At 41.9% G+C, this 13,191-nt stretch overlaps 1 protein-coding gene across 4 annotated transcripts in view; it reads right to left on the bottom strand.

Moving 5' to 3' along the window:
• Window positions 1-874: 874 nt before the first annotated feature.
• Window positions 875-13,191, bottom strand: part of kansl1l (KAT8 regulatory NSL complex subunit 1-like) — a 50,233-nt gene continuing 37,916 nt past the window's right edge. The window contains exons 11-18 of one of the 4 annotated variants that reach the window (XM_080457168.1): window positions 12,475-12,621; window positions 11,295-11,392; window positions 10,788-10,909; window positions 9,383-9,428; window positions 8,770-8,879; window positions 7,886-8,003; window positions 3,977-4,322; window positions 875-1,434 (exon numbers count right to left, since the gene is read on the bottom strand). In XM_080457168.1, coding sequence (XP_080313294.1) covers window positions 4,047-4,322; window positions 7,886-8,003; window positions 8,770-8,879; window positions 9,383-9,428; window positions 10,788-10,909; window positions 11,295-11,392; window positions 12,475-12,621 — 917 coding nt within the window. In that variant the 3' untranslated portion in view covers window positions 875-1,434; window positions 3,977-4,046. Of the gene's footprint in view, window positions 1,435-3,976; window positions 4,323-7,885; window positions 8,004-8,769; window positions 8,880-9,382; window positions 9,429-10,783; window positions 10,910-11,294; window positions 11,393-12,474; window positions 12,622-13,191 lie in introns of those variants that run through there. The other 3 variants (XM_080457167.1, XM_080457169.1, XM_080457170.1) reach the window with 3 other exon arrangements.

The raw sequence follows: 13,191 nt of genomic DNA, 5'->3' as shown, positions 1-13,191 counted from the left end.
TAGGAGCAAAGTGTGCTGCTTGCTCTCCTCCTGTCACAAAGCGGAGAGCTGAATGCGTGGGATGACGGCAACAAGGCCTCAGACATCACACACAGACCACATTAAAGGAGTAGTTTACCCACAAAATTACTTATTTTCTATCAATTACAGACCCCATGAAACCTTGAATTCATGGAGATGTTTTTGTTTTTGTCACATTCCTCAGCCAATAATTTCATGACCGGGTCATCAGTCAATAGGAGACTCAGGAGACTGTTCGAGTCTCCGCCGGTCATTAAATTATTGGCTTAGGAATGTGACAAAAAACAAAAAAAAATCTCCATTAATTCAAGGCTTCATGGGGTGAGTAATTAATAGAAAATAAGTAATGTTTTGGGTGAACTACACCTTTAAGCATTCTTCTTACTTGCAGATAAAATTAACCTTAACAAAGAGGACTCCTTCCACCAGGTTGTTGTTAAAACACATTTTGTAGTTAGTCATTAAATGCACTCCTTAACACAGCTTCTCAAGCACGTTAATTTCGAGGACCCCCAGCTTGGTATGTATTAGGACCACAGACCCCCACATAACTCTGAGAGTTAGCAAGGTTCCATTTGGTACCCAACTATCAGTCGTTTAGCTCGGGACCCCCTGAAACCCCTTCAAGGACCCCTGGGGGTTCCTGTACCCCTCATCAAGAACCACTGGCTTTAAAAAAAAAAAAGTATCCGCTTAAGCCCCATAAATAAGATTGTGCTTGCCTGGCCCTCAGTAATTGCAAAGAACTGTGACTGCACTAAAATACCAACTGTAGTAAGTAAGCTATATGACAATAACCTTGCTCAACCACATTAGATATAAAACAGGTTTTGAATGTGGGTTTTATTTTATTGTGATTTAATTAAAACGACGTGTCAAAATCTGTCTTTACATCAGAGTTAAAAAAAGAAAGGGACAAACGTAAGGTTAGATTCATTTACACTCAAAAGTAGTGCAGCAGGCAAAAAGACATACAGTAAATCCCTTTTTGTTCATTAAAAATTCATTCTATAAAAGAATTACAGCATCAACGAGACAAAACTGAAATCGTGAAGGACATATAAAACGAATACAATTCCCATAAATATTCTAATACACAGTTCTGATATATAATATTATATAATATGATATAATATACAAGATCTTTCAGAGACAAATTTGAAATGAAATAAATAACAATTAATTGACTACTATAAGCGACCTGAGACTACAACTGGTTAATGCTGGTTTCCATTTGTTTCCATAAAGTATTTTACATTAGCACCATAAAGTAGGGTATTGGGACATGTTTCACAATACTTCACAAATTGAAGAACTAGGCAAATTTTATCAAATTACTCGAGAAATCAATGGAATAATCATTCCAAAGATGTTGGAGGTTGTAGTTCCCAAGGGGTAGACATCAGAGAGCTCCTGCGAATGACAGAAAAATGTAATATTATGAGTTGGGGTAAAACTGTTAAATTGATTTTAAAAAATAATTCAAAATAGTCCATTTTGGGGCAATGACATTTCCTAAATTTACCCCAAAAATATAGCAAAAATAGCAGATCTACAGGTATAAGCTCACAACTCGTCGCATCACGTGTCGTGAGCTTTAGATGGGTTATTTGATATTTTTAAACATACAAAGTATAAAATAGGGCTCAAGCGGTTAACCACTTGACTTAAGCTCTACTTCACCGTACGATGAATAGCAAAAACTGTTGCTGATCTACAAGTCTGTGAGCTTATAGATCTGCTTATTTTTTAAATATATTTTTGAATTTATATACCTACTCATTGCCCTGACATGCCCAAAATAAGAACAGTATTAAAGGGGTCAAAAACATAAACGCAATAATCTCACTTCCTGCACAATAAGATCAGCTAAAACAATAAGTCTGTCTTCCCTATGACACCCTACCAAAAGTAAAAGTACTAAAATGTTTGAAAATAGCAGATCTACAAGTTTCATAATGTAATAATTTATATCTGCAAAGTAACTAGTAAAAATATTCCAAATGTTTTTCACTTTTTGAAAATAAGGTCCCCTCTCTTTTGTCACAGTTAGGGATTAAGTGTCTTGCTCGTGGCCACTATATGACACAGAGCGGAGCCAGGGGTCAAACCAGGGACCTTCTGATTCTCAGGCCACCTCTCTCAACCCATGCAGCTGGGAGTTTCCCTGGTTGGACGTAGCGCGTGGAAGGAACACGTTATTCCAACCAGTTCCCTTCCCCTCCATCAGGCGCCCCGGCTGTCATGGGGGAAGCGGTATAGTGACCAGGATTACTACATGTTTTTGTGAGGGTATTAACTACCCTGAGAGACACGGGGAGAACATGCAAACTCCACACAGAGTAGGCCCTTTCGCCAACCCCACCTAGGGTATGGGCGCTGATGACGCGGAGGAGAAGACACGCCCCCAGCACCCACAGCGTCCCCGGCGGGAATTGAATCCAGGACCTTCTAGCTGTGAGGCGACAGCGCTACCGTCTACGCCACCGTGCCCTCTATGGCTGCCCCATTTCATTAGCAAAATAGCCCTTGGCCCCTTTCACACAGATGCAGTCCATTGTTTGAGAGACCAACGTTAATGTGTACTTTAATGACTTAAAGGTAGTGGAAGGTAGCTGTCTTTTGTCTTTTTTAAATTCTGATAGTAATCGCTATAGAGTGTTTGTTCGGTTCGAGTCAGTGAGTGAGAGAGTGAGTGCTGCAGGGTGAACTATGGGTAGCCTTATAGTAAAATGGATTTCTGAAGGTCACAAAAATGTTTGATTATTTTATCTGTGCAAAACTCCTATTTTAACATTGTAACCAGTGCCACCACACGTGAATGGAATGTTCTGAAATGTCTCTCAGTATCATGAGATCATGCCTGGTGACTTGTTCGCCCTGAAGAAGGCCACCTGACCTTTGCCTTACTACCAAGTATTAAATAAAAAATGTCTGCAAAGTAACTAGTAACCAAAGTTTTCAAATGATTGTAGTGGAGTAAAAGTACAATATTTGCCTCAGAGATTTAGTGGAGTAGAAGTAAAAGTATAGACAATTGGAAATACTCCAGTAAAGTAAAAGTACCTCAAAATTGTACTTAAGTACAGTACTAGAGTAAATGTACTTAGTTACTTTACACCACATACCTTTAACCCCCCCATTTCCCATTTTCCACCGTAGTCTGTAAACTCACCTCTTCAGACTCTAGCTCACCCCCTAGCACTCCTCAGTCCTTCTATCACCTCTTGTTGCCTATTTTGATAGATGCTAGTTTACAATGCAGATGTAGCCTATGCTGGTTACCCGTTCTTCACATCTGCTATGTGCTGTACTGTATGTTATTCAGATAGCATGTTTGGACAGAGGTCAAGGTTTCATATCTACACGCTGGCCTAGATACTTTGTGTAGTACTTAATTGTCTTCTTTGCACTCCATTTACTTGACCGTTAAGTTATTAAGTTAACCCTGGCATTGGTTGACTAGGGTTCATCCATGTGCAATAACATAAACCATAAAATGTTTTTCCTAAGGCAATTCTAAAAATGTCTTCTAAATCCTAACAGTTTTCTGAAAAACTTATGTTGCTAAATCCTATCAGTGGTTCTCATACTCATACCCTCCCCCCTCCCAAAATACTTTGTTCCAGGGACCCCCAGAAGCAAAGATTTGAGTTCAATGTTTGCTTTAAAAAAAAAAGAAGAAAAAAAAGAAAACAAAATTATGATTTTTCTAAAATAGCTACAAGCTCATAGCACGGCACAAGGTGACGCGCTATGAGCTTGTATACCTGCTGTTTTTGAATAGCCAAAGGTTAAAATATAGCTAAAATCTAAAATGATGCAGATGCTTTCCCGGTCTTAAAGGGTTAATGTACATAATGTTAATGCACAAAAAATAAACACGTCACACACTATTCTCAGACACACACACACACACACACACACACACCCCTTAAACCACAGTATGTGGCACGTACTACACACCACGGATCAGAGCACCCAGAGTCCTGCGGTGTGTTGGTTCCAACGGGCCAACATCCCACTCAGCCTGGTGACGACCTACAGGCGATGCGACCGTTGGGGGCGCAGTTCCTCCTCTGTGCACCAGAAGGCGACGTGGTGCTGGTGGATAGTGGTGGGGAAGAGAGCTGGGATTTGGAGGCCAGCACTGCGGTGCTGCTGCTAGGGCGTGTAGTTCTTGGCCGTGTGGCTGAGCAGCATTGTGGGGCCGCCTCTTCCTCTTCCTCTTCAGAGAACAGGGCCTTCTCCTCGTCTCCAGCCAGAGGAAACGCGCGCGGCTCCCAGGGAGAGAGAGGAGGCTGCAAGGACACAGAAATATATACGCATGATCAGAAGAACAAGGACATGGCACAGTGGTTCTCAAACTTTTTCATGCCAAGGACCACCCAAAATGATATTTATTTGGCCACGGACCCCCCCCCCCCCCCATCTCAAATATGTTGTTCCAGGGACCCCCAGAAGCAAAGATTTGAGTTTTAAGGTTTGAGCAAATGTTCATGATTTTTCAAAAATAGCAGATATACAAGCTCATAGCGCGGCACTCGGTGCCACGCTATGAGCTTGTAGATCTGCTATTTTTGAATAGCCAAGGTATAAAAGGTAAACATTATTGTGATGCTATATTAACACATTTTGCTGGGGACCCCTTGGAACCCCCCCCCCAAGGACCCCTGGGGGTCCCCGGACCCCACTTTCAGAACCAATGACATAGCATACTAGTGCAGTGGTTCTCCAACTTTTTTTGTGTCAAGGACCCCCAAATCAATGTATATTTGGCTGAGAACCCCACTTTGAGAAGCTAATTTTATAGCATAAAATTTGCTTCGTCTTGCTAGAAGGAAAACATAGCTGCCAGCCTGATAAGCAAACATCACAGAGTGCTGAGGTTTACGTCAACCAGGGCTTGGAGAGGATGTCAAACACCAGGCAGCAGTGTATGACAACACTGTATTCTATACATGAAGCACAGACTCACTTTGTTCCATCTCAGCGTTTCAGATGCATCATGACAAGAGAACAAGCCATCTCAGACTTTCAACATTGGCACGTAGCCATGTTCCATACCATACCTGTGTGTGTGTGCGTATTGTGTACAACTACCCACTAAGCAGCCCATGGCTATCTGGCCTTTGTTTTCCTTTAAGTCATATTTCATCTATGAGCTCAACTCTCTCATACCCCCCCCCCCCACACCCACACACACACACACACACACACACACACACACACAGATTGTGGCTTCTCCCAGCAATCTGCTCATTTACAATGCGAGGCTCTGATATCATGAGTGAATCCTTTTCAACAGTTTTTAAACCACAACAAACCGACCAGTGTGGGTGTTGGGCCCTAACCCTGACCCTATGTGAAGATATATATACACACACGCACACACACACACACACACACACACACACACACACACACACACACACACACACACACACACAGTATTTATCTATATCCTCCAATAATTATACAAAACTGTCCCCAAAACATCTCCTCAAAACCTTTCTGTTCCGCCCGGTTCTCCTCAGTGGCTGGAGCAATTGATCTGAATTTGCACATGGCCATTGACCATTAGCATATGCACCTAACAGCGCCTCATTTTTTCCACTTCCCCAACATGTGTTATTAGCATTCTTATGTCAACAACGGAGATTCGGAATTTGGGCTATGGGACCCATCGTCGCCATGGTTATAGCCCCCCAAGCTATGGGATGAATGCACACGGCCAGCTACCAGACAGACAAACCGCGCACGGGCACCGTTAGACCACTGCACACTTATAAAGGACTTTCATTCATGGCCCGTGTCCACACACACTGTTTCAATGAGCGGGAGGGCGCTTTGGATGTCATCTTCATGGCACAGGCACGCAGATTCACACTGACGGTGCGGCTTATAGTGCGGAAACCAAGGGAACCAATATTGATACATATATAAGGCGCATCCGCACTATAAGGCGCACTGACGGTGCGCCTTATAGTGCGGAAAATACGGTAATGTAATGTAATGTATGTATGTATGTATGTATGTGTGTGTGTGTGTGTGCATATCCCCGGACGGGTATAGACCAGTATACTGTATTATATTTGTTTTATCTCCACACACACACACACACACACACACGATCTCTGAATGTACAAGTTAACGCAGAATTCGCCTGGGATTCAGACATACTCTACGTGATACATGCACATTGGATGACGAGCCACCAAAGACTGATAATAACACACCGCATTCCTCTTCCTGGATCTCCATTTAAAAGGCCCTATAGTATCATAGAGACACATGCAGCTTCAACGCACGCAAACCCGCAAACCGCTGTGCGGGGCCGTTGGGGGAGAGGAGAACACGAGAACAAGAAGGGTGGGCGGGCGGATGAGACATATCAGCGCTACAGAGACACTTGATTGAGAGGCTTTTAAGAAGCCTCAGGATGACTCACTCCCATCCCCAATCAGAGCAAAGCGGAAAATCAGCAGCCACGGCACAGCTTAACCCAGGAAGACCGGGAACGCATCTGTGTCATTTTGGATTTCTTTGGCTGTTCAAAAATAGCAGCTATACAAGCTCATAGTGCGGCACCGAGTGCCGCGCTATGAGCTTGTAGATCTGCTATTTTAGAAAAATCGTGAAAAATCGTGCTATTTTAGAAAAAAAATCTACCGTAAATAGAAGGTTTTTAGATTTTTTTCTATATCAGTTGGTTCTCAAACTTTCAAGTTCAAACTGTCAAGGACCCCCATATTCAAAGATTTGCACATGCACAAATCTTGCGCTATGAGCTTGTAGAGCTGCTATTTTTGAATAGCCAAAGTATAAAATGGTTAGACAGAATAGTGGTCACACAGATGCTTTCCCGGTTTTAATGGGTTAACAGCAGCATCTGTGTGGGTTTTGAAGGACCCATCAGGATATGATAATGGGCGCAGCCGCACACACACACTTAATTTTCTGTCTGCTACTGATTTGTGGGCCATATACTTATTATCTCATCTTAAACGCCATCATCCCAGACACATTCCTTCCACAAAAGTGCCTTTATAAGCTAAAATGCGTCTCCACAGATGTAGTCTCGCGTAGCCAGACAACTACTGTATTCCACAATCTCCGAATGCTATATAGAGTCTGGAACTACAACTCCCGAAATCCGATTGAGGAAACTGGCACTTCCGTTCACGAAAATATATTTTAAAATATCTTTACATTTTGTTTTTTATTTTCCATCTCTGCTAAGCAGCAAGCTATATATACTTAGATGATTTTGATTTATATTCGGATACATTTGCGCAACTGTAAATCACACATCACTTCCCAAGGCAAACACTAATTTCTTGAAGCGCAGAGTAGAATACAGAACAATGAAAACATGGAATTCCTTGCCACGGCTAATGAGCAAATTGACACAGAAATCACTATTTAAAAAGCAAATAAAGAAACACTTGGGAATAATGTTTGTAGGATGTCAAGCAGTCTCAGGTTTTGCCATAATGTGTTAACTGTTAAATGTGCAGACAAGAGGTTTCTGCCAGACACATGCTGTTATTTATCTCAACTTTTGCATTTGACAAATGCTATCCTGCTCCTAACGAAACCGCTGCCGGTCATCAAATTATTGGCTTAGGAATGCGACAAAAACAAAACAATATCCATGAATTCAAGTCTCCATGGGGTGACTAATCGATGGGAAAAAAAAGTCATTTCGGGGGTGAACTATCCCTTTAAAAATTGTCACTTCACTGTCATCTGACGACCCCCCCCCCCCAAAAAAATCATCTGAGGACCCCCCCCTGGGGGTCCCGACCCACAGGTTGAGAACCACCGCTCTGGTGTGAGGCGTGTCGTGTTTTGGTCTTACCAGCCACTCCTCTGCACCTCCTGGCTGCTCCTCTGTGTCCATCTGGGGGTCCACCGTCCCATCCTCTGACCAGGAGGAGCACACCCCTTCCACACCGGCGGACCACCTGCTGCCCGACCTGGAGTGAACAACAACAACCTCATCTCATCTTTTTAGCTTGTACATCGGCTATTTTCCACTAGTCTTGCACGACACTGTTGTACGGTGACGTATAAAATAATGATGGTTAAACGATTTTGTTTATTTATTTTGGGGCTATTCAAAAAAAGCAGATATACAAGCTCGTGGCGCGGAGCTTGTAGATCTGCTATTTTAGAAAAATCGTGAAAATGTGTGCAAAACTTTTGAATATACATATATATTTTTTTTTGAACATTTTTAACTCAAACCTTTGCTTCTGGTGGCGGGGAGTGGGGGGGGGGGGGGGTCTGGAACAACATATTTTGAGATGGGGGTCCGTAGCCGATTTTATTATTATGCCCTTTTCCAACTTTGTCACAGGTTTACAGTTGTAAAGAAGTGGGTGGAAGTAGTTTTTTCGCAAGCTCCGTCATTTCGGAGCAGGAAATCTGCTATTTTCAAAAATAGCAGATCTACTAGCTCGTATCGGCTATTTTTTAATAGCCCAAAATATATAAACAAATCGATTAACCATTGTTATTTCATACGTCATCGTGCAACGGTGTCGTGCAGGAATAGTGGAAAATAGCTGATCTACAAGCTCCTCTTCCTTGTACCCCCTTCTGCCCCACACCTCTTTTCTTTTCTGCTCCGAAATGATGGAGCTTGCGAGAAAAAAAAAACGTCTTTACACCTGTAAACCTGTGACAAAAAAATGTTCTGTGTGTCCGTGTGTGTGTGTGTGTGTGTGCGTGCGTCCCCACCTGGAGGGTTGTTTGTAGCTGGGGTTCATGCTCAGGGCAGACCAGCCCTGCTTCTCTCTCTGCTCAGATGCAAAGTGTCTCTGGTGGAACGCCTCGTCCGTCACTGCCTCCTAGTGGACAGACGTTGAACACAGTGCACTGGTTGAACATGACACCGGTTTTACCCAGCATGTTAACATTAAGACTGGGAAAGAATCTGTCATTTTAGATTTTAATCACTTTAACCATTATCTTTGGCTATTTAAAAAAAAAATCATTGAAAATGTGTGCACATTTTTGAATATATATATTTTTGAAGCGAACATTTGTAACTCAAATCTTTGCTTCTGGGGGTTCTACAAATGCCTTTTAAATCCTAACAGTTTAAAAAAAATACGTATTTTGCTGTGGTTCTAAACCTTTTCATGTCAAGGGCCACCCAAAATTATGGCCGCGGACGCCCATCTCCAAATAAATATAAAGATTTGAGTTAAAAATGTCTGCTTTAAAAAATATATATATATATATTCAAAGATTTGCACACGAAAAAAAATAATAGCCCAAATTACATCGATGCGTACCCGGCTTAAATGGGTTAATGGTCAACAACACAGGGATGTGGCTATCCTCTTACCTTCTCTGGTTTGTCTCCTGGGGACTGGCACTCCACCACCCTCCACCTGCACGGACACACAAACATGCATTACAACCCAATAAACCCATTTAGACCTCAGGCCGATAAAAGAAAAGCCTATTAAATCTCGACCTAAGTTTTCTGAAAAACTTAGAGCAACAACTACCCCAACGAGGGGTTCCCGGATTTGTATTGCTATGTACAATTGCTATTTTTGATGCTTTTGTGTGACTCTGTATGATCAAGTGGGGCGTTAATTTATGAAAAAACACAAAAAAGTTAAAATATGGAGAATGGGAGGTTTCTGCCCGACAGCAACAATATAGTGCTTGGAGTATATGGCCCCTTTAGACTGTAAAATGTGTTTGGTTCGATTTGGTTCTATGTGTACAACACTCTGGGGTTTAAATAAACACAGAGGACTTCACTGTGTACTGATCACAAGAACAAAACCACTAACACTCCACTGTAAAATCCTGAGTGTACAGTTTAGCCCCACAGCGTACATAATGGAACCAAAACTCTGTCTGGGGCTTAACTTAACACTGAGGACTTTAGTGTGTACGGATGAAATGCTCAACAGATGTTGCAGTCACTTAAAAGACTATGAAACTAAATTCCTCCTCCTCTGAGGAATACAGTTATAAATACATAATTCAGTCCTTGTATAGTCTATATCCAGTGGTTGTTGTTTTGTAGATTTTGGCTGATCATATCTTTTAACACATCGACCGCCAGAGGTTAATCTCATAATGTACTCACCAGTGCCAAGGTGTTTTTGTTGTTTTTTTGTTTTTTTCATGTCGCCATAGATCTTGTTAAAATCCTTAAGATTGAGCTCTACACGGTCTGTTTACATCCGCGAGATCTCCCTGTATCTCCCAGTGAAGATCGTGTGTCAAACGGGGTATCCATGTTGTAGTTAGAGCGGATTACGTTAAACAGTGAAATGCGAGGAGAAAAAACTACAGGAAGAGAATTGAGTTTCAGTTTCGTCTGTAGAATGGGAGCGGGCGTGATCGTCAAAACCGGATCCCAATTCTATTTCCGGTCATCAAACCGGAAACGGAAGTGGATCAAAAAAATTCCGAAAGTGCACCCGGACCGCGCATGCACGAAAAGACCGCAGCCCGTAGGGCGGTCTCGGCGCTTAACAGTTGGATTTAACGGACCGTAGGACTACGTTCTTGGCGGTTAATGTGTTAACAGACTTTTGTGAGTTATGACTTATGACAAACCTTACTATTCAATATTTGTATGCAGATTTTTGGAGTGGGTCGCTACCAAACAAAATGTTGTATTTTTTATGAAATGACCATAAACATCTATCGATCTATCTAGAATACCAATGAGGACATGAATTATGCACAAATTCCCTCTCCTCCTGGACAAGATATTTACCTACCCACGTGTGAGGATGTTTTTGTACTCCATCTTCTCCACTTTGGACTTGGAGACCAGCGCCATGGGGAAGGCGAGGTTGTGGATGTCGTACACGCTGTCCGCCTGGCGTCTGCGAACGGGCCCCTGGGAGCGGGGGAGCACAGCAGTGTTGAATTCGTCGACTAAAACTATGACGAAAAATGTTCTTCGACTACCTTTTTTCACTGACGAAAACTAAATATAAACTAAGCTATGATGACTAAAACTAAGACTACATTTATTGACAATTTCGTCAACAAATAAAAACTAGACTAAAATGTTAGGGAGGGACTAGTGGAGAAGAGATCCAGCAGAACTAAGACATTGGTTTCATTTCAGATGACTAAAATATATATATTTTTAAAATTCATAAGAATTGAATTGAATTTGGAAATGGCCAATAATTCTGGGAATATCTTCTGCAGTAGAGGGTGAAGGCGTGTGTGTGTGTGTGTGTGTGTGTGTGTGTGTGTGTGTTTGTGTGTTTTACCGGTGTGGACTGCTTGCGCGTGTGAGAGATTTGGGGTGACCATGTATCCTCTGAACTTTCCTCAGGAACAGAGAGCTGGGACAGAAAATCCTCCTCATCTACGCACGCACACACACACATACACGCACGCACATGCGAACACACACACACACACACGCACAGGATGATGGACTAGAGCTTTAACCACTTAAACCCTCTGTAAAAACAGACTTGAGTTACTGTACTTTTTTCAGTCTACACAAAATCTCTGAGCTTGTATATCAGATTTTTTGAGCAAAAGTCCCCTCAGTATATGGATGTTGGGATTCAAGTAAACTACAGCAACATTAAAATGTCTCTTAAATGTTAAGCGGAGACATAGGAGAAGTCAACTCCAGCACCAAACATTCTTAACCTCCTGATCTGCTCTTACCCAGGTGTGCTGACTGATGAGGGGTGTGGCCGATTGTGTGCTATTAGCATAGGCAACGCCCCCTGAACACTATATCAGGGCAAGTGCGATGCTGTGTGCAAAGACTCTTGGCACATGCCCATGAAATGGAGATCAAGACCAAAAAAAACCAATTAAATTGTGTGTTTACTATGCTTACTTTCACTCTTATTCTTATTATTTAAAAACTAAACTCCAATTTGTGGGAAGCTTGCAGAAAATAATTTCACCTTTTATGCCCGAGGTAAAATTGTGATGTGACTTATTGTCACATCACAATTCTACACCAAGCCTAAGTTGAAATTGATAAATTGCCATGTCAGAAGGACACACAGTAACTGCAATTAAAAAAGAAGCTGAAAGCACGCAATTTCATCCATAATTAGGATCAATGGAGCAGTAGTATTTCTTTAGGCAGCAAATGTAATAATCCAACCATTATAATTACTATAAAACATACATGCTTTTTTATGTTCCTCAAATGTAAAACTAAAGCCTAGTCCACAACACTGGCATGCAATTTTGCAATGCAATGAGTTGCAACTTGCAATCACTTATCTTATAGTATAGTAGTGCACTTATCATTGGTGTGGACGGGCTTAAAGGAGTAGTTCATCCAAAACATTATTTATTTTCTATCAATTACACACCCCATGAAGCATTGAATTCAAGGAGATTTTTTAGTTTTTGTCGCATTCCTAAGCCAATAATTTGATTACCGGCGGAAATATGCTAATGTACCACACCTACCTTCTGTCACTGTGTGGGTGTGTCCTTTCTTCCTCCTCCTCTGATTGGCTCTGCTGTTTGGCGTCTGAGCAGTGCCCGCCCACCTTACGGGTGAAGGGGCTCTTACTCCGCCCTTCCCATGTCTCACGTGATGCCTGTGACTTTGATCTAGACACACACACACACACACACACACACACACACACACACACACACACACACACACACACACACACACACACACACACACACACACACACACACACACACACACACACACACACACACACACACACACACACACACACACACACACACACACACGTTTGCATTACTACAAATTTAACTAGAATGTTTTAGTATGGTGATTTTTTTCCTCCCATTTTGAACCTTAACCCTGAAGACTGGGTTTAATTATTAACTATAGAGGGTATGCGTGTGACATCATCATCAAACCCGGAAGTGTCAAAAAAATTCTGGCCTTGACAGCCCATGCATCCAAACAGAAAAGTCATATCTGATTGCATTAAACAACATAAAACAATGTTAAACTCACTTTGCATGTTGCTTTCCCACTCGCTTTGCCACTCGATGTGCCATTCACTTTAACTCTTTGACTGCCAGAGTATTTTCATAAAGTACTCCCCCAGTGCCAGCAATTTTCGTGTTTTTTTATTTTTATATTTTGAATTTTTCTCATGAAAATAATTTAAGGACACATAATGTAAAGACCCAGCA

Source organism: Gymnoscopelus braueri (genome assembly GCF_963280865.1).
Source record: "Gymnoscopelus braueri genome assembly, chromosome: 18".
NCBI classification, from domain to species: Eukaryota; Metazoa; Chordata; class Actinopteri; order Myctophiformes; family Myctophidae; genus Gymnoscopelus; species Gymnoscopelus braueri.
This window is presented reverse-complemented; position numbering and strand designations above follow the sequence as displayed.